The 27761-nt window shown below is 39.8% G+C and overlaps 1 protein-coding gene across 2 annotated transcripts in view; it reads right to left on the minus strand.

The window, feature by feature from the left end:
- Positions 1-7276: 7276 nt before the first annotated feature.
- Positions 7277-27761, minus strand: part of onecut2 (one cut homeobox 2) — a 40380-nt gene continuing 19895 nt past the window's right edge. Inside the window, exons 2-3 of one of the 2 annotated variants that reach the window (XM_069169060.1) lie at positions 25689-25790; positions 7277-7574 (exon numbers count right to left, since the gene is read on the minus strand). In XM_069169060.1, the coding sequence (XP_069025161.1) occupies positions 7285-7574; positions 25689-25790 (392 nt within the window). In that variant the 3' untranslated portion in view covers positions 7277-7284. The remainder of the gene's footprint in view (positions 7575-25688; positions 25791-27761) is intronic. The other variant, XM_069169062.1, reaches the window with a different exon arrangement.

Consider the following 27761-nt stretch of genomic DNA (forward strand, 5'->3'; position numbering starts at 1 on the left):
TCTCTACAAACATATCTAACTGCTGTTTGTTAAAATTACATCAAAGTTTGTGAATCCCTTCTTAATCTCCAATCTCTTAACATTTTGTTGTTTGACGTATTGCTGAATTAGAATTTAAAAGTTAGCCTTCTTCAACACTTGCCGCCCCAAAATGTACAGTCACATCAATCATTTCAAGATGAATATCTATAACACTGATTAAGCTCCATAAATTAATACATCTATAATCTACATGATGTTCTGCATCCAGCCTGGCGCTACAATACGTCTGCCCACTTACTCTTGTGGAGAACAGGAGGCAACACAGCAAAGAGAGAAGCAGGGAGGGAAAAGAGAGAAAGACAAAGTAGAATATGTGGCATAATAATCATTAAGAAGAGAAAGCACAAAAGCATGGAGCTGAGCGCAGACCGTACCGAAGAGGAAACAAATCTTTGGTTTCTTTGGTTTCATCAACACGATTAAAAGGACAAATGGAAAGTCAGTGAGGTAGCCTCTCTGGTTCTCACTATTGAAATAGAAAGTTTTTTTTGTCTTTTTACACACACAAAGTCAGTCTTGGAAGCAGCTAGCTTTAAGGGACTCCTCACTTTTCCTTCCTACCGAGTGAAACAAGTTGGTGTGTTTGCATCCACGCAGTCGTACGCTCTGCATGCAGGTACTTTACTGCCCTGGTGGATACGCTCCTATTTCACATCCAGTCCCAGAACGACACCGTGTCATCCTATATATCTTGTGGTAGTTTGTTTTCTTGTGATCACAAAGTAATTATTCCGTTTGATCAGCTCATGTTGAGATCTCAAAATACTTTTAGTTTAGCTCAAGAAACTATCCGGCTTTTGGTAAATTCTGGAGCCCACCCGACACCATGTCTTAGGGCTATGATCACGAAAAAAAAGGATCCTGGTTTGACTTTCATGGACTAAAAAGCATTTTGATTTGACAAATTTACAAATAATTTTGCCTTAAAGAAGAAATTGCTTTCAATAATAAACCGCGCAGAGCAATCTATCCTTCTGAAGCAGAAAATGGTGCTTTTGAAAACGTGTGATCGTTTTGTAACAATTTACAAAGACGTTAACCAGATGTGTATCGGAGCTGCGTGGACGTAAACACACCGTTTATTGGCCTCTCAAGGATTCCAGTTATCTTTGGTGAGTCATATCAACGTGTGGCCCTTACGTCACCTGATCAAGTGTCACTAGAACATCAGTCTGAAATTCATTGCTCGTTCAACAATGGTCAGCAGGACGCAAAAAAAAAAAATAATCAAAACAAAACAAAACAAGCAATAAATTAGCCTTCAAAATCCCAATGAGGAAAAAAAAAAACAGATGCAGTGCTCATCATTCGGTCGGCTATTATTTGTCATAATGAGATTGTTTTTCATTCTTGAAAAAGACAAATTATTACCAGGAAAAGACTAGATTGGCTAAAGAGTGAGAGCAAGTGTTGACATTCAGAAGTACGCAAGTCTAATCTGACATTCCTACATTGTTCTGTCATTAAGTCTAAACATTCATAACACAACATTTCATTTGCTTTTTAAAGTAAAGCTAACTAAGAATAAATTAACAGGCCTGGCATAAGCACTGCATCTTTGATGCAACTAACATTCTTAAATACTCATAAATATTCATCAAAAACAATTACACCTAATTAAATAACATTAAATTATTGTTAAGTACAAAACTAGTGTGTTCTAAAACACCTCATAAATAAATACAGCATCAAACAGAAAGAAAAGGAAACGTACATTGTAAACTTTGGCAAAGCTAATCATTATCAAGGGTAAAAGGGTTCAGAGGGAGATTTGGCAACAAAATTTGTTCGCTTAAATTAATTTACAATTAAAAATAAAACAAATTACATTAAATAAAAAATCACATATTGCAAAAACCTAGAAGGAAGTAAAAGTAGACATGTATTGGCAAATCATTTGTAAGTACTTAAAAACAAACAAGCAACGAAAACCTCTTTGGGACAGTTTTTGGTTTCATACCCTTCGTCTTCTTTTGGTTTGGCAGGTTTAGCCTGTTTTACATCCAGACAGAACTGCAAGTGGGAATGGAAAAATGGCCGCCACCCCCTGAGCCATAAGCCACGCCCCTCCGTTGGGCGTGGCCAGCAGGACGGGAGGGTCAGGTGGGCGGAGGATTTCTTTGGACGAGAAGCTTTACATACAGAAAGACAGAGAGAAAACTAAGGATAAAGCTATTTGACCGATATTTTAGCAGTTTCTCTCAGCAGGTGTTGACTTTTTTGGTTTTGTTTATTGTTGTTGTTTACATGGAGCAGCAGCGTAGTTCCTCCCCCCCAAAGAACAAGCTAACGTGGGTTTTCTTTGCTACGGACAGTTAGCGCGTCCAATCGCGCCTCCCTTTGAGAGGCTCCTCCTCCAGCATGGCGACGTGGGTCGTAACCAGCTGCCGTAACGACAGATTTGAGCAATCTCGACTTTTCCGCCCCAAACCAGCAGCGGTTTTATTGTTAGCTAAAATTCAACGAAACACACTTTGGTGCTCATCAGGATTAATAAATCCTGCACTTATAAATAACACTTTACTTTTTTTTTTTTTTTTTTTTAAATGTACTTGTGTTTTTTCAGTTTGGATTTTATTCGTAGAATAAATGATTAACGTCCAAATGTGGCCAAAACCAGCCTGAAGTCCAGCTGGTTCGGTCGGTTCCTTCTGGATTTGGGTTGGAAAGTAAAAAGTCCGACTTAAAAGTGAGTGATTGGGGGTATGGAAGAAAGAAAAGCTGCCAGTGTGCTACTGTTAGTACAGCAGAAAATCTTTGGTATGTTCTGTACGTTTGCAGTCGCATTAACACTGTCGCTCTCCACAGCGGGAAGTGTGCCGGACAACAGATCGTTTAACGTCAACGTGGAGCTGGAAGCTAAATGAAAGATGGAAGAATCACAAGCAAGTCAACGACTAGTTGATGTGTTTGTTTTGTTTTTCTTGATCCTGATTGGCTGAGCTCAAATGGATCCGACCGTGTGAATGTGAAACGGGGAATAAAAATCAAGCGTACCTGTTGTCGGGCACCTTCTGTCGCCGCTGGTGGAGGTTGTTGGAGGTAGACGTTGACTATGTGAAATGCTACGAGGGGAGAAGCTTTCCATTTTTTCTCTTCATGTGCAGCAGACGTTTGTGGTTTCGTGTCAAGTTTGTGGGCTTTGAAAGTATCTTGGAAGAAATATCTGTGCTAAATTTGTCAATTGGTAATAACGGAAAATTCGAAATGCTTCTCGAATGAAAGTGAAACGGCAGAGGAGCTTGATTACCCGACAAACTAAGCCAGAAAGTTTAGCACGGAACAAATAAAGAAGAATATTAAGCGGACATTATGAAACATGCTGGCTAACCAAAGAGGAGGTTTACCTTTTGGGGGAGGAGAACTGCTACTGGAGTTAACGGTGAATCTTTGGTTTGTTAGCTGATGAGGTTTCTGTTGTTCTTTTAACCGTTTTTTTTACTTTGAAAAACTGCATAGGCACACGTTAAAGACACTCTTCAACCGTGAGAGACACATTAATGTTCTGCCTTTTTCGGGGGTTGGAGGGAAGAAAAATGGTCGACGGCGTCCTCCGTTTGTCCCTTCCCTCCTTCCCGTGTGGTTTTTTTTTACCCTTTTAAGTCCCCAACTTGCTTCCCCTTAAAGATGGCCTGACGCAACATCAGGCAGAACAAAGCTACTTCTCCACTCCCGTGATGTCATCCTTCTTTCCATCCTCCCTCCGTCGTCCTCGACGTCGTCGCCACCACTCTTTTTTTTATTTTTTTTTATTTATTTTTTTTTGGTAATAATTCTCTTCCATCTTCAGTTCGTTTTTTTCTGTTTGTTGGAACAGTTAGGTGCAGAAAAAGGTTTTCTTTGGTTTCGATTTGTCAATAAATAGAAAAAGTCTCAAGTGTCCATTTGTATTTTAAATCGTTCTTAAAGCCTTTGGCTTGCCTCTAACCAGGCCGAGACTCGGCCGGGTTTCTACGGAGCAGGGGCTGCTGACTGTCGCCTTTCCTTTGGTTTGGTTTCTTTTTTTGGTTTGATAGCTTGAGTGAAAGATGACTGATGAGGTGACTGCGGATGATAAAGGCAGCTGAAACAGAGCTGGAGGTGGTTGAGGTCTTTGGGGCGTGTTGGTATTTACATGGTGTGTAGCAGCTGTACAGCGGGACAGTATTTAGTAAGCGGTGGATTCTTGGACACAAAGACAGTCCCAGAGACGGACAGAGAAATGTCTTGTGTGTCTCGGCCCGTCGGTCTGTCGGCCGCCCGTCTCTTGTACCAAGCATCCACCTCTCCTACACTGCAGCAAACAAATTCTGGTTTTGTTCTCAAAATCTGAAGTGTTGTGTTTATCAGAGGAACATCTGGACTGCAGCTGGTCGCTCCACCATCAACCAGGAAATGAAGCTCATTTCAAGTGGAAAGGAAATCTGCTCATTTTGATGAACTAACAGAATTTGATGTTTAACTTTTTTTTACTGAAGTTGAACTGTGTTATGATGATTTGTTTGCAGGAAGAAGACCTGTCCTTTGGTTCTCCAGCCCGCTGACCCTCTGGGAGAGACGGACTCGCCAGGCATCGTCTTTAGATTGTCCTCTTTAACTATTACAAAGGCCCTGATCCGCCTGGACAGTTCGTCCTCCGCGGGTTCAGTCGGTTTGCTGGTTCTGATGACGCGGTGGGACATTGTGATTTTGTATTTTGGGTGTTTGTGATGGCAGCTGAAGGCTTCCAGAAAGCATCTTCGTTTTTGTTTTTCGGCTGGAAAAATGTGACGAAGGCTCCTCGTTGGAAATAATTGAGGAATTCCAATGGACTTTTTCTGAATAATGTGTTGAGCATTGCTGTCTTTTTCTGGATGCTGTGGTTGTTGTGTATCTGAACAGATTTCATTTATATAAACCAGGTATTTCTCATTTGTTTCTGAAATGAATTGTATGATTTTATACCCATCGGAACAGGGAGAAGACAAACATGCAGTTTTTTTTTGTCTTTGTAAATGCAGGCTTCATTAAAGAGAGCTGTTACCGTGGAAAAGCTGCATGTTTTAGTTTGTGAAAAACAAATTACGCCTTTTAAATCTCAAACCGAACTTTAGTTCACCACCTTGTTGAACTTAGATTTGGGTGAATTCGTTACAAATTTCAGCTCTTGTCATCAAACAGCTCCAGTTTTCAGCAACGTAAACGCTATCTTATTTTTTATTTTTTTTGCCCATCGTGAACAAAGACCGCGTTAACTCAAAGATGCTTTGTGGAAAGCCCTCATGGATGAGTTACCATGGTAACACAAATGGTGGGTGGGTGAAGCCGTGGGTAAACTGGAGCTTAGCTTTGGTTTAGCTGACGGTGGTGGTCGGGGTGGGAGTTCTCGGAAATGTTTGGGAAACGACTTTAACTTTGTGTATTTGTTTGTCTGCAACAGTGTGAGGGTGAATACGTGTGTGTGTGTGTGTGTGTGTGTGTGTGTGTGTGTGTGTGTGTGTGTGTGTGTGTGTGTGTGTGTGTGTCGTACGTTACAGGGTGTGACGACGAGACGCCGAATGGATTCCAGCCACTGTTTAGAAAAAATGGCATCCTGAGTTTTCTAAGATGTGAAGCCCACTCGGCTCGGCAGAGAGCCCCGGTTCTATTGCAAAGAAAATGTGCTTCAAGATTGTGCTCACATACATTGTACATATTCATATATAATCCACTGATACTCCGCTGGACGCTTCGTATGCTGAGAGTTTGTAGGTCTACGTGTCGGCTCAAATTATGAGGACGTTTTATGTGCCTTGGTGCACGTTTGTGTGTGTGTATGTTTGTGTGTGTGTGTGTTTGTGTGTGTGTGTGTGTTTGTGTGTGTGTTTGTGTGTGTTTGTGTGTGTGTGTTTGTGTGTGTGTTTGTGTGTGTTTGTGTGTGTGTTTGTGTGTGTTTGTGTGTGTGTGTTTGTGTGTGTGTTTGTGTGTGTGTGTGTGTGTGTGTTTGTGTGTGTGTGTGTGTGTGTGTGTGTTTGTGTGTGTGTGTGTGTGTGTGTGTGTGTGTGTGTGTGTGTGTGTGTGTGTGTGTGTGTGTGTGTGTGTGTGTGTTTGTGCTTGCATATTTTGCCATTTCCTAACTTAAAGAATCTTCACTGCTCCCTTTTTTTGGTCAAATTGAAGAATCTCCTCCAAAAAGTGATGGAAATCTCGTCATTTTGTAAAAGATAGCGGGTTATGTTTCGTCATTATGTAATAAAATATATAATCCATCTATGATATTGAGCGTATGTTTCCTTTTTAAAGTGGATACAGAACATTTTGGAAGAAAAATCCTCAATTATGATCTGAAAGACTTTGTATTTTTGGTTGAAAACGGAGACTGCGCGGCCGTATTTGTCATCCAGCAACTAATGAACAGATAAATATAAATTTGTCATTAACAGATTGAACCCTCAACTTTCTGACTCAGATAAATAATTATTGTATTTTTTATGAAATAACTTTAACATAATACTCAGCACCTTGGCCAAAACTGGGATTGAGATTATTCAAATCAAGAATAAAGTTCGATGCTCAATCATCGGACCTTTGCATGCACCTTTGTGCAAAGATAAAGCTAAAAAATATTGTCTTTGGTTTAGCTAAAATAAAAATCGATTGAAGTTCCCCCGAACTTTGTTTGTCTCAAACTGTGCCAGCCGTCTACATTCTGCTGTGCAGCCTCTCAAACTAAACTTCTGAACGAGAACTCGATCGTCTTTGGACATTTGAGAGTCAAAATACCACAAAATTTCCACAGAAAATGTTCTAATCCCAGAGCTTCAATCACTTCCTGTACTCATAAAGCTTTCCTCGGTTTCCTGTTTGGTTGGTTCCTAGCTTATATTGCATAATAGAAAACTTACATCGCCTTCTAGTCTTTGGTATTTGGGCTAGCGTGTCAACTTAGTGTCCTAAAGGAGACATCTGCAGTGAACGGTTGTTTTTCTCAGTGAGGTTTGTGTGTTTTAAAGATGAGTTCACCCTTCGGCTTCTTTGTGGACGGACGATGAGTTTGCAGAAGGCGGTTTGGCTACAACAAGTGGTGGCAGTGAGCAGCCCCTCTCTCAGGTCGTCACCTCGACGAACGCAAAGCAGACAATCAAATAAAAAGAATGTAAAAAGTTGGGTTCTCCGACGGAACCTCGACCCGTTCCCTCGACCCCGTCGTCCCTCCCCGTGCCTCCCTCGCCCCCCTCCACCCGCACCACCCCGAGACTCCTCCCCGTAGTCCCCCCCCCCCCCCCCCCCCCTCGCCATCTATTATCACGCTTTGGTACAAGTGCTGGACGCCGAAGATTGGGCGCCGGGGCTGCCTCCGTCGTCTGTCCATTTGTCCAGGCTGCGGCGGCGGGCGTTCATGAAGAAGTTGCTGACGGTGGTGAGTTCGAGGCCGAGCTGCTGCGAGATGGTGAGCTGCATCTCCTTGGACGGCCGCTTGTTCTCCTTGAAGATGGCCAGCAGGGTGCGCCGCTGCAGGTCGGTGAAGACCAGCCGCGACTTCTTTGGCGTGTTGTTGCGGTCCTTCGCTGTGTCCTGTTCCTTCCGTTTGCACGCTGCGAAGGAGGAATGGAAGAACACGAGGGAAGGACAGGAAAATATGAGTTAGTGTTTGTATTTGAACAAGTTAAATATTGGAGGAGGATTTCGCAGCATCTCTGACATGAAACACAAACAGAAGGTCTTGTTGACAGACCTTTATGTACCTGCTGTCTGTCTCAGTACTCAACTTCGTTACGACATTTCAGCCGCTGATATTTCACACTTTGGTAACTTTCACCTCAAACCTGTTTGGTTAAAAAGCTAAAACTCTTTAATTCATCAGAAAGTGAAGAAAACGGTGACGACTGAAAAGCACAAACGACAGAGAACATAAATGAAGCCTCGTCGGTTTGTAAAAAGTCAACCTGTGAAAAACATGGTGTCATGATTCAGTCTGGATTCATGAGGCGTCTTCTGCTTCCATGACGAGGAGAAGTTGAGGAGGTGAAACTCTCCAAATAATCGTTTTCCTAATTGTCCATCTGGCTCCAACCAATAACACCTGAATCCTGCTCTGATCGCAGGAAATCCCTCCGAGTGTAATAACATCTGAAGCTCGCCGCTCTGTTCGGCAGCGTACATGTTTGCACTCACGTTCCCACGTGAACAATATCGGATGACAGATGTATTTTTTATTTGATTTTCTTCTGAAGGAAACATTCTCATGTTGGAGGCTTCACAGTCATATTCCAGCTGTGATGAGGTGGTCGAGTGTTATCTTGGTATGAAGCTGCATTAATCAGTTACACGCTACTTTCTGTCATCCTCACTCAGACCAGACATTCGGACATTTCCGCCTAAAGAACAGCTGATATTTAACGAAGGCTCCGATATTCTGCTTCATTTTATTATTAAGATTTGGACCTTTTCCTTCTGCGACAAGCAGAATGTCTGCTGAGAAGAAGACCTGCTGTACAACATTTCAGATCAGACCAAATAGTCTGTGTTCGAAATAAATCAAACCAATTACATCTTAGTTCTCATGACTTTATGGTTTTAGAAAAGTTTCTGTCCTCGTAGACGTGAAATGGCAGTCTTGGATGTTGGATGAACTCAAAGTGCTTAGTCGGGCTTTCTGGACGGCCAAAATCTGCGACTTTTACACAAAATGGAGAAATAAATGACGTGGTTATTGTACGGGAACAGTTGACAACAGCCATGAAACAGCTCAGACAGAAAAACAGCCCACCAAGTTTCCAGACCTCCTGCTGGAGTCGCCGCAGAGGACACACATTTAATCGTGCGCACGAAATACTAAATTGAGGCCACGATTTTCTATCTCGTGCACACGAGATGAGTTTATATGGAAAGAGAGACGGCTCAACACAACATGCTTGAAGTGTCAGAGACCAACTGTGAAGTCAAAGTTAGCATGTTCCCAACGATATAATCCACAAGCTCTCAATATCACCGTCATCGCCTTTTACTAACCACTGCGAATGAATTAAAACGTGCGTACGAGAGTAAATCTGACGCACAAATGCATGAAAACGAGCTTCATCTCGGGTTCATACGCTGCAGGAGCTGCTGACCGTCACCTTTCCTGTCCCGGCCTCCATTTAGTATTTCGTGCACACGTTTACATGTTTTTTCTCTGTACGTCCTCGACCAGGCTCCGTACAGGCCTGCTAAATATCTCATGAATATCAAAGATTGCTCGTTCAAGGTGACCATCTTATATTATATTATATATGTGGTTTTCAGGTTTTTGTTGTTGATTTTTTTATCATTATTATTTTTCCTGCCACGGAGTTCAGCAGTCGAGGTCAAAGAAAACAATAAAAAATGATGTCCTGTCAGTTATGTGTCAAAAATATCCAGACGGAAGCTTTTACATGAATTGTATGTTCAATGTATAAAAATGATTAATTTTAAGAAATTTTGCTTCTCTATCTATTTAATAAAAAACAGTGACGCGTAACAGTCAATAAAATTGTGGACATTCTTATCAACACACAAAAAAAAGACAAACACAACTAGACTAACACCTCCCCCCAAACATATCTGTTGTTAAACCAGTCAGTCGAGGCAGAGGAGGAGGTCTGGGTGCGTTTGATTTGATTACCTCCTTGAATTAAGTATGCACGACTCGGAGCCTGGCTGATCAATACGAATCAGGTTAAGGACTCAATTCAGTAACAAAACTATTATGTAAGGGGAAACTACCCTCGCTGTAAACACACACACACACACACACACACACACACACACACACACACACTCCTCTCAGCTTTTTATCAAAGCGTTTAGCGACTTGACGACACATACAAATGAAAGATTGCAGCTTTTTGTTTTGCTACTTTGCATGTGTCTGATTTTATACATATTTTCGGACATATTTGATGTCTTTGGAAATGCTGGAATCTGCATTATAATTCAAAATAAATGCATGTGGGCTGGTGACAGCTTTTTTTTTTACATGATAATAAGAACATGATACGACTTCTTGGCTCCATTTTAGAGACTTTTAAAGGATGAAAAAAGTTTAAATATGAAGTATTTCCTGAGTTAAATCTGAACACATAATATCACAAAAGTAGTCAACTGATAAATGACTTATGTAGGAAATGATTCTGCTTGTTCCTTCGGTAAATGAGTGAAGCAGCCACACTGTCAGCTTGTAGTTACAGTTTGTCACTGACAGGAGGCACCGTTGATCTCTGAATAGGAAGAACGCTGAACCACAAAACACATTGGGTTTAAAAGAAAATACAGCAAAACATCCGCTTTGAATCATCTCCTGTCACAAAAAACAGATACTAAATATAGATAACGGATATGAAAAACAACAATAATAATAATAATATAATAATAATAGCATCAGCCTCGTCTTTTAAATCACACTTTACTACTTTATAATGTAGTAAACCTGTTTCGTAGACTAGCTTCATATCTGTACCTTCTTATTTCACTATTTATTAATTTTCTTTGTTTGTTCCCTATTTTTTAAAATTTATTTTAGGGGCACATTTATCGCTTCTTATTTATTTGGTTTTACTAGTTTTATATATATTTGCTGTAAACAACAAAGTTCTTATTATAATATTAATTACAAGAAAATAATCAAAACAATGTGTCACAGTTTTGTGAATTCAAAGTCTAAATGCGAGATGACTCTCGGACTTCGGACCTGACTATTTACTGGACAATCTTTGTGATAAAATATTTGACTAAACTGATTATTTTTCTCTGAAACCCAAACATTTCCTGCTCGTACCACTTTTAATGAGTTCTATTTTTACTGCTTCATTTACTAATGGTAATGTATTTGTCCACAGTGTTTAATGGTGACAAAGAAATACACTGACTGGGTTTTATGATAAATGTTTTTTGTTAGTTCAGTGCCATGTACCAGATCTAATGATAAGCAGAAAATCCACTCTTGAATCAACTATTAATACTATAAGTAATGATTAAAAAAATCAATTTTAAGCGAAGACAAATGCAAACAGAAGCAAACAATGAAACCACAAAATAAATAGGGAAATAAGATGAAAAATGGCAAGAGAGTAATGATAAAACCAGAAAAAACACACGGTAATGATTTTGTAATAATATTAATAACATTAAAATATGAATTGGTCATACACGATCACACATATATGAACAGTGTTTCAAAAGCATTTTAACAACATTAAAATGTTTATGTTCGGCACATTTGCTGAGTCACTGATATTTTGCTGAAACAAAGCCATTGTTGTCATTTCTAACTGCAGCTAAACCCCGGATGCTTTAAGAAGAGCTCCTTTAATACATCCATGAGCTGAACACAAACGCTCCCCATTCATCTGCATCATCTCCGTGAGCTCCACGTTGCCTCACTTGTGTGAACTTGATCGAATGGCACGGTGAGTTAACACGACTGCGGCTGAACACAATGCTGACAACAAGTTAAGTTCAGCACATGACGTGTCATGGCAAAATGTGAAATAGCAATGCTTCGGCCTGTCTAGGCGTGACGATTACACGTTACACTTGTCTCATCGTCCCACACGGCAGTCAGACCCTAATGCCACCATACTTACACTAAGCTACCTCCTAATGCTGACAAAATATGCCCTTTGTTGCCACTGTTGCAGGACCTTGACATTTATGTGCATGTAAGTTTCACGCTGTCAAACCGTGTAACTTTCATTCCTAGACAGCCCAAAGTGTGTCTATTTCACACTTTGCTGTAGTGGACTTGCGTGTCTATTTCACGCCTTGCTGTGATAGTGGGTTGCAGTATAATATAGCAACGCATCGGCCGACCGAAAAGACACAATATGCAGATTTCCTCCCAGAAAGATATAGAAGAGCCTTTTAAACACATCTTCACACTGTAATGACACAATATGTATTTTGACTGTTGTACAGTACGAGCTGCAGGAGTACCAGGTCAACAAATTTATTTTAAAAACCGATGCAACACCGTTTCCCATATTGCAAATACATTTTGAATGTCCTCTCTGCCTCTGGTTTTCTGCTTACTGTAGCTCGATGAAAAGCAGCTCAGCAGCAGTTCACCCCAGACGAGGTTTTTTTCACAAAGAAAAAAAAAAGTGCAGACACATCTACGTGTAAAAAGGGAGCAATCAGAATCACCCACCCACACATAAACCCGGTCCGCCGTCAATGGAGAGGGAGCACGCTTGAGTGATTCAATCAGGCTTTTTTTCTTCTGGTCGAGGTTACAGTGAGGATCAAACACACAATTATATTATTCAAAAGGTTTACCGGTTTGAGAGTAAAGATGGGGAAGGGGGGTGTTCTTTAGAGGTAAGGGCTGAATCAATAGGATCAATAATGCACAGTACTTCCGCCTTTCATCAGCGCTGTCAGCCTCTCTCATAGACATCGGTGTTGCTAAATGCGTCTCCAACCGCACACGAGATCAGCAGAATAAAAATACGGAGAATCGCTCGTCTTTTACGTTTTTTTTCTCTCATGAATCAGCTGTCGTGCTGCTCTGTCACAGTTTACCTGCTTAGCCTCTTTTATTACATGATCATAGTTACAAACATCATTATTATAAAAGTACGTAATCTGTAGTCATCGTTACAGAATCAGCATCTAAAATCCCCATAAAATCCTGTTCTGCACATTGTTTACTAATGCAGTCATCTGTGTCGTGATTATCTTCATAATGATATCTTAATTAGTGCTTGGCATTGAACCACAAACCTTTTATAGTACCAATAAAATTAATTTGTATCCATATCACTGTAGCAAGTAGAAAGTTGGCATCAAATCTCTATTTAATTTATTTCCTCAAATAGAGGCCCGTGATATTTGTCTATGATTACATCTAAATTGTTGTTTCTTGATCGTGGTAGCTGACATTATTGTGTTTGTTAATTACTTTGTAAAAAACAACCAAAAGTACACCTTCAGAGTCAATGCATGTGTCATGTAGCCTAGTAGGATATACTACTGCACCTGCACATTGAGCGTACATACATGGTCACCACAACACGAGTAAATCCAGCCTGCCGGCCTAAAAATAAAGGAACAGTGCCAATAGACAAAATATAGGCAACACCAGCCTTAAAATCTGCGTCAATTTAATTACTACACGTGAATCATTCCAACCCAGTATCACGGCAAAGCATGAAACAGATACGCCATCCACTACAGCAAAATGTGGAATAACCACGCTTTGGGCTGTCTAGGCGTGAAAGTTACACATTTTCATGTAGTGGACGAAAAATTTGACGTATTGCAGTTTTTGAACCATGTGAATTACAAGAAAATGAAACTTGTAGCAAAAACACTTACTAAATAAACACATGGTTGGGGTTACTAAATAAACACATGGTTGGGGTTACTCAATAAATACATGGTTGAGGTTACTAAATAAACACATGGTTGAGGTTACTAAATAAACACATGGTTGGGGTTACTAAATAAACACATGGTTGGGGTTACTCAATAAACATGGTTGGGGTTACTCAATAAACATGGTTGGGGTTACTCAATAAACATGGTTGGGGTTACTCAATAAACACATGGTTGGGGTTACTCAATAAACATGGTTGGGGTTACTCAATAAACATGGTTGGGGTTACTAAATAAACACATGGTTGGGGTTACTAAATAAACACATGGTTGGGGTTACTAAATAAATACATGGTTGGGGTTACTAAATAAACACATGGTTGGGGTTACTCAATAAATACATGGTTGAGGTTACTAAATAAACACATGGTTGAGGTTACTAAATAAACACATGGTTGGGGTTACTCAATAAATACATGGTTGAGGTTACTAAATAAACACATGGTTGAGGTTACTAAATAAACACATGGTTGGGGTTACTCAATAAACATGGTTGAGGTTACTAAATAAACACATGGTTGGGGTTACTAAATAAATACATGGTTGGGGTTACTAAATAAACACATGGTTGGGGTTACTAAATAAACATGGTTGGGGTTACTCAATAAACATGGTTGGGGTTACTAAATAAACACATGGTTGGGGTTACTAAATAAACACATGGTTGGGGTTACTCAATAAACATGGTTGGGGTTACTCAATAAACATGGTTGGGGTTACTAAATAAACACATGGTTGGGGTTACTAAATAAATACATGGTTGGGGTTACTAAATAAACACATGGTTGGGGTTACTAAATAAACACATGGTTGGGGTTACTAAATAAACACATGGTTGGGGTTACTCAATAAACATGGTTGGGGTTACTCAATAAACATGGTTGGGGTTACTAAATAAACACATGGTTGGGGTTACTAAATAAATACATGGTTGGGGTTACTAAATAAACACATGGTTGGGGTTACTCAATAAATACATGGTTGAGGTTACTAAATAAACACATGGTTGAGGTTACTAAATAAACACATGGTTGGGGTTACTCAATAAACATGGTTGAGGTTACTAAATAAACACATGGTTGGGGTTACTAAATAAATACATGGTTGGGGTTACTAAATAAACACATGGTTGGGGTTACTAAATAAACATGGTTGGGGTTACTCAATAAACATGGTTGGGGTTACTAAATAAACACATGGTTGGGGTTACTAAATAAATACATGGTTGGGGTTACTAAATAAACATGGTTGGGGTTACTCAATAAACATGGTTGGGGTTACTAAATAAACACATGGTTGGGGTTACTAAATAAACACATGGTTGGGGTTACTAAATAAACACATGGTTGGGGTTACTCAATAAACATGGTTGGGGTTACTCAATAAACATGGTTGGGGTTACTAAATAAACACATGGTTGGGGTTACTAAATAAATACATGGTTGGGGTTACTAAATAAACACATGGTTGGGGTTACTAAATAAACATGGTTGGGGTTACTAAATAAACACATGGTTGGGGTTACTAAATAAACACATGGTTGGGGTTACTAAATAAACACATGGTTGGGGTTACTTAATGAACATGGTTGGGGTTACTAAATAAATACATGGTTGGGGTTACTAAATAAATACATGGTTGGGGTTACTAAATAAATACATGGTTGGGGTTACTAAATAAACACATGGTTGGGGTTACTAAATAAACACTTGATTGGGGTTACTAAATAAACACTTGATTGGGGTTACTAAATAAATACATGGTTGGGGTTACTAAATAAACACTTGGTTAGGGTTACTCAATAAACACGTGGGGTTAGTGAATCGAACCTCGTCGTCCAGTATGGGACTATGTGATTAATACCACCAAGCCACCCCTCCGGCTGTTGCCTTGGTGACATGATTTTTCCTGACGTTACATTTACGTGTGTGCATGTTTCACGCTTACAAAACATGTAACTTTCACAGTGACACAGCCCTAAATGTGGCTATTTCATGTTTTGCTGTAGTGGACCTACGTGTCTATTTCTGGAGGTGGTTTGGCTTTGAAAAACTGAGATTGTTCAAATGACGGCATTCTGCTACGTCGGACATCGTATGATGTCAGAGACAGTCTGACAACTGTCCTGTCCCACCGCCGGACAGAATATGAGCGATAGTCAGCTTTCTATAACCGGCCTGAACCAACCGAGGTACCTGCACAAAAACTCTGTTGAGCTGTCACCAATTACATCGCTAAAGATATGGTGTCAATTCTGACTGTTAAGATGAAACAAGGCGGTACAATATAAGATTTATGCAAAGACATTTTTTAAGAATGCAAAATATCATCTCACAATATCATTTTTTGTCAATATCGCACACCTCTGCCAAGTAAATAGTTTCCGATTTAAACGACAATTTTGCTAGTTTTGCACTATAATATTGAGGCAGTTTTTCATGTGAGACATTTGGTTTCTTCAGTTACATGAAAAGCAGGGTTATGAATAAAAGAAGGATGAAGGGGTCAAAAAGCTTCCTTTTGGTATTTGGCTTCGGTATCGTATCAGTGTTGAAACATTTCAAATAATAACCCAGCAATAATGCTACTAAGCAAGAAAACGGTAGCATAGATTCTGCTCACTCTGTCTCTGAAAATGACATCATCACCGTGTGCCGCATCGTGAGTGACTTAAGAAATCTGTAGAAAACTGATTGGAATCACATTTCAAAACACCTCCAAATGTGGTTTAAAAAAAAAAAAAAAAAAAAAAAATCGCATTTAATATTTGTTCAGACTTTCAAAAATCAATCTGGATATGACAAACATCAGATTTCAGCCGGCAGTCTGAACATAGCCTACGAATCTTAAAAGCAGTCAAGGTTGACTTTCGTTTTCGGCTCCTGTTTTTGAACCATCCAACCATCTCCACCTCCCCATGTGGACTGTGTCACTCTTTATCTTTTATCTTGACCCCATCCTTAGTTCCTGTCATAGTTATTACGGCTACTAAAGGTTGCAGTTGATGTAACTTTCTGGTCTACTAGTAGGTGCAAGTTGCCCAGTTGTCCTCCTTGCCTCCATATATCTGGGACAGATGTGTAATGATATCTGCGTACTGAACAATCTGATAACGGTCAGACCAGGAGGTGCTGTACACTGTCCGGGGGTCCTTTCTGTTGAGTTTGACCTTCTTCATTCCATCAACATAAATATCATCAACTAACATCATAATAAAAATAATTTTTGTTGATGTGAATCGATTTCTCCACCCAGCCTTAAGGTGCACTGGCTGACGGACACACTGGATAAATAAACTACTTTTCCTCAAGAAATGATTGCAGCATGTAACTGGAACTGTTGAGTTCAGATCAAACAACCAGCACACAGTGATAGTCGGTGATAAGGTAGAAGTTATGGCCAGCTGTTTCCTCCCAGTCTTCATGCTAGACTAACCACGCCATGAGCCCAACACACACATAACACACACGACTCTGATATCGATCTTCTCGTTTCACTCTTATGTTGCGTTCAGACCAAACATGAAGTGAATTTCTGCCTTGTGTTACTCGCGTGAGTACGGATGTTCAAGTTTAATATTTTCAACTCGCATAATTCTCGTCCTTGTGTCGCCCGCCACGAATTCGCAGATATTTGTGTCTTTGCATTGACTTTGTATGCAATCATTCCCCAACATAAAGAATGTAAATAACAGAATCTTTTAAAATAGTGAAGAATCTTCAGCGTCATGTTCTTTGTGCTCATCGTCAGAGGAATCAATCTCATCACGATGACTGTTCTACCTCGCCTTGTGCGGGGTTAAGGTATTTCTCATTCCGCTCTTCATGACATTTATCATCCGCCAGCCTCCACACCAGTGTAACTATTCTCATCACCATCAGATGTAGTCTTCATCACAGTCTTCATCACAGTCTCAAGCAGTCTCATGACAATAATCATCAAACGTTACAACCATTTTTATCCACCAAGATAATCCTCACCACCATCCCATCCAACTTGGTATCACGGCAAAACATGAAATAGACACGCCGGTCCATTACAGCAAAGAGTGAAATAGCCACGCTTTGGCCTGTCTAGGCATGACAGTTTCACGTTTTCCTGTCGTGGACAAAAATAAAACCGACTGCATGTGTAGAGCCGTGTGATTTACAGGAAAATTTTACTTTTAACAACAACACATGGTTGGAGTTACGATATAAGCACATGGTTGATGAAAGGAAAAACAACATGGTTGCAGTTAGAAAACAACAAATTTTTAACCTCATCGTCCCGAATGTGAGTCTGTGACATTTACATGCGTGTAGGCTTCATGCTTTCAAAACGTGTAACTTTCACGCCTAGACGGCCCAAAGTGTGTCTGTTTCACGCTTTGCCGTAAAATACTTAGTTTTCACATCGGCCACATCACAATAATGCTCAGTACATCATCATCATCATCATCATCATCATCATCATCATCTCCACTGTAACTATGCTCATAGCCATTTTCATCATCCTGATCATCATCTCATTCATCACTGCCAGTCACAACCATCTTCATCCTCAATCTCCCTGATCATCATCCTCAACAACATCACAATCATTCACTGCTTTTGCAGTCTTTCAGAAGGCTTTTAAAGCAATCACATACATATTGTATATCAGCTTCAAGGAAAATGAGCTCTCATTAACCAATTAGAGGAGCTCATGTGAATTGGTTCTGATTTGGTCATAAATACTGATAATTCATGATATTCAACAGCAGGTCACTGCAGCAGAACCACTGTTACATTACATTTCATTTCATTTAGCTGACGCTTTTATCCAAAGCGACTTACAACAGCATTCAAACATGAGGGTACAGACCCAGAACAAGAATCAAGAAAGTACAATTTTCTTCAAGAAAGCCAAACTACAAAGTGCTATGTGTTGAAACATTTCAAATAAAAAAAAGAGGTTTATGTGTCTGGATCAGACATCACATACAGATATTACTCACATCTGTGTTGAACAGTTTAAAAACCCAATCGGGTGTCCTCACCCACCTCTGACCAAGAGGTTAAGTCTTCCAATACGGCAGCTGAGAGGCATTATTCCACCTTCAAGCCTTTTCTCTGTTCACCTGAATGGGAGGTTGAGTCAAGTGCCGAGACTCAAGAGCTGCTAACACTCACAGCAAACTCGTCGATGTATTATACAGAGGTTTTAAGAGTCAAGGGCCGCTATACATCGATAAAAACATCAAGGCCATGTTTTATTGAAGCAGCCATTCAAAGTGAATACGGAGAAACAGGAGAAGCGGCAGGGAGAGCAGAGAGGTCAGGGAGGAGAAATGGAAATTGAGAGGAAAGGATGGAGAGCAGAAGAGAGAGGGAAGCAGAGAAAGGAGGAATGGATTAGATGGGGGGTGGGGGGTAATGAGGGGTTGGAAAAGAGATTGGAAATGAAGAAACACTGGAGGGGGGAGGGGATGTTGCATTGAGCAAGAATAGAGAAGGATGCAGACCTAAAGACAACATCAACACGTTTCAGCTCTGGTTGTAAAACATATTTTTTAAATTTAAAAAGAAAGTCCTACACTGCTTAGATGAGGTATTTTAGCCAGAAGTCAACAGGATTTTGTGTCCTCTGTTTTTAACACTGATTCTTCTATCCAGCAGCAGCAATGGAAAAAAAACCCTCCACTTTGTGTTCAGGAACAGCTGCAGCTTCCTCACGCTTTTAATTTGAAAATCCTTTACGTCGGTGGCCCCGCCCCCTTCCCCTACGAAGCCAAGATGCCGACAGTTTAGGGTGGAAAGTGTCCAGAATTTTTCCTTTTTTTTTACCGTTTTGAGAGCACCGTCCTGGTACTTGTAGTGGACTGATATTTCTGTACTGACAGTGTGAACACACCGATGCACAAATACGCAATTTGAAACGCAGCAGTGGTGTCATTCAGGGTTTGACTTTGGCCTTTATTGTTCAGTATATGGTGTTGCTTTGTGTTTTGTTATAAGAAAGCATTATAATTGTCATAGCTGCTCACACGTTGCTGACCCATAAATTACAACACACTGCTCCCAAAATCATTTAAATGAGTAGTTTAGTTTTTATGAAAAAAATTTCCCCCCATTACTTTTAGTGTAAATCATTCTGTGCTTCATTTAATGCATGAACTGTGATATAGAAATAAAGTTCATTATTAAGAATAAAAGTTGACAGAGGAAGCGGGCGAGCCAGCGAGCTTCGGTTTCATCTTACAGACAGAGAGCGGGGAGCTCAGCAGAGTCATTACAGACTGTTTTCATCTTCACAATAAAGATAGATCACAGGCTGGCAGCCGCTCCGTGACAGCCTCAGTCTCCACAGGGCCGTGCCAGAGTCCTGCTGCTGATGGACACCAATTCCCACAATGCAATATATAAAACGAAATGGACGAGGTACTCACAAAGTAGTGACAAATTTATTTCAGGTAATGCGACAGCTCGGAAAATATACTGGCTGGAGTACACGATGACCCCGAGCTTTCCAAAAATGACAAACAGAGAAAGTTCACGTTCTCTTCCACCAGCTTCAGGTAACATACAAAACTACATCTCCCGTGAAGTTTCAAAGTTTGCATATTATACGTAATCCTGTCTGTTTGTTTCTCGCAAATTCCTATTAATGTCATCCTTATGTGATATCTGCAACAGCGATCCTTTCGGTTACTAGGCAACCCCTCTACCATCTGACCCTCAGCTTCCCCACTATAAGTGTGTACAGTGAGAAAAACATACGTCCTGTCAGCTGGATTGATATGAAAGTACCTTTTCTCTCAGATGCTCGAGACGCGGACGACTTGCAGCTTTGTTGCCACTGAAAGGACTTCGTGGGAAATGGTGTTTGTTAAAAGTAGCTGTCGAGCGTGACACAGTTAAGGTTGTTGATCCAAACTTTCATGACTGTCCTGACAACATTTTATGATCTTATATTCATTTAAATTTAGACAAATTTTTTCTTTCCCTTCCCAACCCTTAGTGCACACTAATATGATATATGATAATAAACTATGTACTACACATCACAGAAATAGTTCAATATGAGCAGGTGTGAATCCACAGCATCACAATGTCTTAAGGTTTTACTTTTAGTTACGTGCAGTGTTTAAATTACATTATGGCGTTTCACACAACAACAAAAAATGCACCCTTGACCTTGTCACGTGATCCTATGTCACATGACATGACATGACATGTACGTGCGTGTAAGTTTCACGCTTTGAAAACCTGTAACTGTTACGCAGAGACAACCTGAAGCGTGTCTATTTGACGCTTTGCCACGATACTGGGTTGATATGTAAGTGTATGTAGGAATTTGATGGAATCCAGTAAAAAACTGTGTTTAACACTCCAACCAATCAACAAGCAGCAGAAGCTGTTGTTAGTGACATCAGCTTAAGAAATGAATCGATAAATGGATCTGCTAAGGCTAATGTTAGCATGTGATACTCTACATACTTGTGCTACATTGCAGAAACCTCACATAAGAAAATAAGTTCACTCATATCAAACAGTCCAGTCTACGCTGTCCACCACCGTAGTAAAACCCAGAGTTCGGACTAAATTGCAGCTAACAGCTAATTCTGAGCCTCGGGGCTAACAGACATTTTAGCATTTTAATGTCCCTCTGTCTGAATCTGTGATGGACAGCAGACATACAAAATAAGGTGAAGTAAAGACAGAGAGATGAAAACAAACGGAGAGTTTGAGGATCAATAACGCTGAATATAAAGCCACAGATGTCTGTCAGGACTCAGACAGACACGCTTCATTCTGGAAGAAAAAAATCATTTGTCGCACAAAAGGTTGCATCAACTGGAGAGTTTTATCTCTCAGCATCTTCCTCCTCTAATGTCTCTCCTTCTCAGACTTTGTGTGTTATTTGGTTTTGTCTTCCCTTTTCTTTTGTGTTTCCTCCATCACGATCATCTTTTTCTGTTTTGGTTCATCTTTTGTTCTTTCTGTGTCTCATCCATCATGTGTCTCCTCCTAGTTTTCTCTCTTTTGTCTCTATTATCTCTTCAGCTCTCCTCTCCATTGTCTTCCTTTTCCTCATTGCCTCCCTAACTCCTTCTTCTCCTCAGTTTTTTTCCTTTCTGTTTCCTCGCCTTCATCTTCCTGCCCCTCCTACCTTTCTCCGTCTCTCCTCTTCCTTCTCTCTCTCTCTCTCTCTGCTTCTTTTTTTATTGCACCATTACCACTTAAGCCTTGGTATCCATTACACAGAGGGCATATAAGTGCAGGGTAAGTAGTAAAGTCGCCCTTCAACATACACTTCGCTGCTTGTGTGTGGCGCCAACATTTGGATGCTCGGACACTCGGACGTGAGCCGGCAGGGCTGAGCGATGTTTGGACTCAGTCATTAATTAGCCGTGACACAGTTAATGTGGTGTGATGTCGTCATGATGTCACACACCTCCACCCCAATAATCAGGACTGTTAACTGTCGTTTGATTCTGTCCCTCCATCGTCCACTGCTTTAAATAAAAGTATAAGGCCTATATATTGTGTATTTTTTTGAAAACCCTGCAGCGATCACTATGAAACTCAGATTACTTAAAATTCCACTGAATATTCTTAATTTACTCCAACAAACTAAACATCTTAATTTAATTTAAGATGGAGTTACAATAGAATGTTTTAAACTACCAATACTTGCTTAAAACCCCTATAATGTAAAAAGATTTTCACAAACAAATCAAGCAGAATTTAAGGGTTTAATAGCACCAGGTTTTTCCTGATTTACACATCAACAGGTTTAGATTGTTTGCAGACTTTGGTTTTTTATTTAGGATTAATAAGTACATCAAATTCAAAAAGAATTTTATTGACGAATGGATTGATTGTATTATATATCCTCAGGGGCTTTTAATGGTAAGTAGTAAAACATTTTGCATCATAGGAAGTTCTAAATTTTCACCTTAATTAAAACCATATTGTTTAATGTTATGTATTGAGGGATAATTTTCATGTTATTTGATAAGTTTTAATATATGCAATATTACGCATTATTATTATAATGCATAATAACAATACATAACACCCAATAAATTTGCATTCCTGCAAAACCACTGACATTCTACTTTAATAAAGAAGCTCTAGAGCCGCACAACAAATATGAACTTTCAGCTGCATAAAATTTACAGTTGGTCGTCTCTCTGGTTGGGATCTTACAGCACTTAAGAATAAACACAATAAGCACCAGCTTGTCACATGTTGTGGTGGGCCAAAACTAAGAGGGTCCGGACCAAACTTGGGCCATGGGCCCCAAGTTGGACCACTCTGGCATCGATCTTAACCACAACTAAGCCAGTGGAGGTCACTGGTGGAAGTCCAGTTAGCATTCATCCAACAGATTTAAAAACTGAAATACAGAGATGTGAATGTAACAGATGATCATTGATATGACAAAGTGTAACATCGCTTCCTAAACTTGATGCCTTTTTTAAAAACATTAGGCAGCGAGGCCTCGGTCTTGGTTGGAATGTTTTTTGGGAAACACTAATCTCAATAAAAATCAAATTTCAAAATGACAATGTAGAGAAAAAAAAAAAAAAATCAATGGATCAACAGAAGTATCATGTGAGTGCTAACTGATAAATCTGGATAGAGGAAGGCCACAAAATCACTCTGGATCAGACGCTCATGTTCCAAAGATTCCTCGGACATCAAGTCTTGTTGGATCTCTTGGCTTGTTAAGAGGAAACCAAAGATATTTAAAATTTTATGTTAAGCAGCAAAGTAAAGAAATCCACCATAAAGTACATTTGACCCAGAGACTAACTGTGGTACTGTCGGATCAGCTGTTCACTGTGAGCTGTTATAGTTTCACTGGAGATCACAACACCTTCTACCGTTCTCCTACAAACTTCCTCATTCAAAGCGTCTACTGGACAGGAAGTGTTTCTTTGATACGGCTCTTGTGTGCTTGTTTAATGAAGACAGTGTTGTAGATGTTGAAATACTGACCGATACATGAAGACAGTGTTGTAGATGTTGAAATACTGACCAATACATGAAGACAGTGTTGTAGATGTTGAAATACTGACCGATACATGAAGACAGTGTTGTAGATGTTGAAATACTGACCGATACATGAAGACAGTGTTGTAGATGTTGAAATACTGACCAATACATGAAGACAGTGTTGTAGATGTTGAAATACTGACCGATACATGAAGACAGTGTTGTAGATGTTGAAATACTGACCAATACATGAAGACAGTGTTGTAGATGTTGAAATACTGACCGATACATGAAGACAGTGTTGTAGATGTTGAAATACTGCGGTATATATAATATACATATATGTATATATATATATATATAAAATATATATTTATATATATAAAATATATATTTATATATATATATTAAAAAAATAATATATATAATAATAATAATAATAATAATAAATAAATAAATATATATATATATATATATATATATATATATATATATATATATACCGCAATATTTCAATATATATATATTATATATATATAAGTATGCTGAAGTCCAGCATGGCAGCCGGGCAAACACACTTGATGCATCATATCTCAGCACTCAGACACACGGCATTGTAGCACTTAGCAATCAGCACTCCACTACTATACGCCTGTGTGTGTGTGTGTGTGTGTGTGTGTGTGTGTGTGTGTGTGTGTGTGTGTGGTCGTGCTTAATGCACCACGATGCTTTCCTCCTTCCGTTTTGAGGAGATAACCGGAAACGGAGCAGCAGACTGAAGCCACTCTGTTTCTGTTTCTCTCACACACATTCAGTCGTAACTGAACATGAATGAATGTGAGAATTTATCTCCTGATGTCTCTTTAACAATACAACAATACAGTGTGAGTATTAGTATTCGTGTTCGTGTGTCAGGCAGCTGAGAAACATGGCAGCATTTATTATTTGAAATCTTGTTTCAATTAAACACTTTATTCTTTTAACTGTGAAATGTTGAAGTGGTGTAGATTCACTGTTACTTCTGTCTCCAGAGCCCATAGCCACACCTTTGTTTTACTTATATTGTGTCCCGTAGTCCAAAACTTATTTAGCTGACAAAGACCCCCGAGAAACAGTAAATCTGCATTTCAGGAGTTCCTCTGCTGGCATTGATTAAACTCATTGATTAAAGACAATGCCGGGGAAAGCTAAAAACTCATCTCTAAAAAGATTATAAGCCTTAAAGTGGTTTAGATGTAATTCTACACCTACAGCTCTATTATATGGGAAGCCCCGCCCACAAGTTAACCTTGGGGGCTCTATTTTGATGAGTCTAAGTGCAGCAGGTCTAAGTTGTGTGTGCTGGGAGCGCATGAAGATGGAGCCAACTTGTTTGGTGTTTTGGTGAATACAAACAGAAGCGACTTAATAATTAGAAAGTGGCCAATCAAATCAGCTCATCATTCCTTTTTAAAACCGCTGTGCTGCAGCATATTGTCAATTTCATAACAGCTGGACAAGAAGCAGACCACCACCCAAACTTTACGCAGGCGGAGACTGACATACTTATCCAGCAGGTTCAGACCCGTAAACACAGATGTGTCGGTGCTGTGAGTGTATGAGCGGACCGACACCGGCTGATGATGTTAAATCAGCTCGGCAAGTTGTAACTAATAATATAAAAGCTGCCCAGTGTAGGAAGCGGGAGGGGGGGGGGGGGGGGGGTGTTGAGGTCGCATATCAACTATTGGTGTCATGTGTTGGAAATGTGGATCTTTTAACTCATAACTTTGTTTGCTATTTCATCATTATTTAAATGTCAAAGTAAACAAAGAACACTCATTTAATATACTGAAATCTGCTGCTGCAAAGATGTGAAAGTGAAAGCAAAAGTAAATCATGCACACTCAAAGCTCCCGATGTGATTCATTTATTAGAAACACTGATGAAGAGCAGTGTGCTCCAAATGTCACTGATGTTGTGGTGTTAATGAATAAACTGCATCATGAGCTTTGAGTGTGAATAATTTACTTTCTAATTATTAATTAAATGGCCTAAGCTGTCGTGTGTGAATAGGACTAACTGTGTAATAGTGCAGTGTCACTCTCCGTGTCTCACACTGGCTGGATAACGAAACCAGATCAGTAGGCTTTTGAATTGTTGTCTCTCTATGTGTAAATTAATTGCAATTCATTGATGGTGAACTCCAATCGCCTTCAGTTTTAATGTGTGATTGGCTACTGTGTCATGATTGAATGAATCACATCCAATTCAATAGACAAGAGTGAGCTTGGGTTGTGTTCAAATAAACTTGTTTAAATGATTTATGTGAGTGGGATGAAATAAGTAGAACATCCACCAAACCTGTCGGTGGGCTTTTGGATAGACTCGTTAATGTGGGCTCGGCACACTGAAGCCACGGAAATAGCCCCTCGTTGGCAGCGCTGCACTTTGACCTGGTTTGAGCTGGCGGAAACAAAAGAGCAATATCACCTTAAAATGCCAACCAAAAATGCACTGCACGAACACATCTTTACCAACACAGTTTGTTATGCCGTACCGCCTGTCTGAGCACAGCCGGGTTCATGTTGAGCCACGAAAATAGCAAGAAAAGTTATTTCATAAACACAAATGTTGTCCTGTTGGTTGGTCCGGATGGAAATGTCCAACAACTATCGGATGGACGGCCAAAACATCGGTTCCACACGGTCATGGTTCACAGAATATGCCGGATAGATCTTAGTCTTTTGTGCTATAGAGCTCCATTTTTGTCCTAAAACACAACAACCAACCACACATTCATTCATTGGACTCGTTTTAATGCCTTAAAGTTAATTATTCAATCAATCTTCAATCTCAGTGTTAATATGAAGGTGTTTTAAATTAGAACTGAAGGATTTCACATTGAACATAGATGTGTGTGTGACTGATGCAGTGAGAAACAAAGAGGGACTCAGAGTGTGCAATCATTGAATCTGTGTGTGTGTGTGTGTGTGTGTGTGTGTGTGTGTGTGTGTGTGTGTGTGTGTGTGTGTGTGTGTGTGTGTGTGTGTGTGTGTGTGTGTGTGTGTGTGTGTGTGTGTGCGTGCGTGCGCAAAGAGAGATGTTTTATCAGTGTATAATCTGTATGTCCACACGGTCTGTGGTGACATCACCGGACAAAGGTCTCTCTGCCCGCTTACACATACATATACACACACACACACACACACACACACACACACACACACACACACACACACACACACACACACACACACACACACACAGTAATGTATCTCAATTTGTTTACCAGAACAAACGGGCTGACCAATCACAATCGGTGGTGACTCAGTGATGTCATCGAGCTGATGAGGAAATGGCCTCAGAGGAGTTTGATGTCATCCACCTCCCTCTCTCTCGCCCTCTCTCTCTCACTTCTTGTTTTTTCTCTTATTCTCCATTTTGGTTCAATCAATTGTTGTTATTTTAGTTCACAAGTAAAATTAAAAAATGTTGGGGTGCTGCCAAACAAACAGACATTTATATTTCAGTAAAAAAACACCAACAGTGACAACAAATGGTGTGCAGTGTTCTCTAATCCATTTTTAACATCCTACATTTAGTCCATCGCTCAAAAAGCACTTTGAAGTCCATGTGCTTTGTTAGAAAGCTGCGATATGAATAAAGTCTGATGGACTGATTGATGGAAACAATACAATCAGTTGTTAATAGAATAAAAGCAACGTGAGTTACAAATCTGTCATTGTTTTTTGCTTCTGTTTGTGTTGTTTAGATGCTTTTTTAAATGTATTTATTTCAATTTTTCTCTCTAATTTATACGTTTTATAAAAGTGGATGCAGCCTTTCGTAACGTCACATGTTGGTTTCACCAAATGGCAGTTTTGAAGCTCAGTCCCTGGTTGCCATCTTGACTTTTTACCTCCCTATAATCCAACAGTGGGCAAAGAGGCGGAGCCTGGGTTGTGGGGGGCGGGACTAATTAAGGCTGGTTGCTGAAATCATCACTGTCAGAGTCTGACTGACAAACTAAGTTTGAAATTTGCAGCCAGCTGTCGTTCATCTGATACTTTCCTATTTTTCTGGATCTTTTTGTGTCACCAGGGCTGAAACAAATTCCACTGTTGCATTGTGGGTCGTCACATGACTACTTCTGAAAGTGAAAGGTGTTGCTAACAGTGAGGAACCCCCAAAGAATTACCATCCAGACTCTGCGTTTTTAGCTCGTTGTTTTGGTTTTCTGCACTGTAACCTCAATGTTTTGGTTCAATGTCTTCGCTGTTTGTCTGATGGACACAAACACAACTTTAAATTAATAATTAAATTGCTCCACAGCAGCTTTACATGTATTTAAGCTAAGTTTGCGAACTGTTTGCTCAACAGTCACTTAAAGGAAATTTGTGTATAAAACAAATACGTTTTGTGGCTTTTGGGAAG

The sequence above is a fragment of the Embiotoca jacksoni genome, unplaced genomic scaffold (genome assembly GCF_022577435.1).
Source record: "Embiotoca jacksoni isolate LCO1_2020_lvr unplaced genomic scaffold, fEmbJac1.0.p SCAF_42, whole genome shotgun sequence".
In the NCBI taxonomy this organism is placed as follows: domain Eukaryota; kingdom Metazoa; phylum Chordata; class Actinopteri; family Embiotocidae; genus Embiotoca; species Embiotoca jacksoni.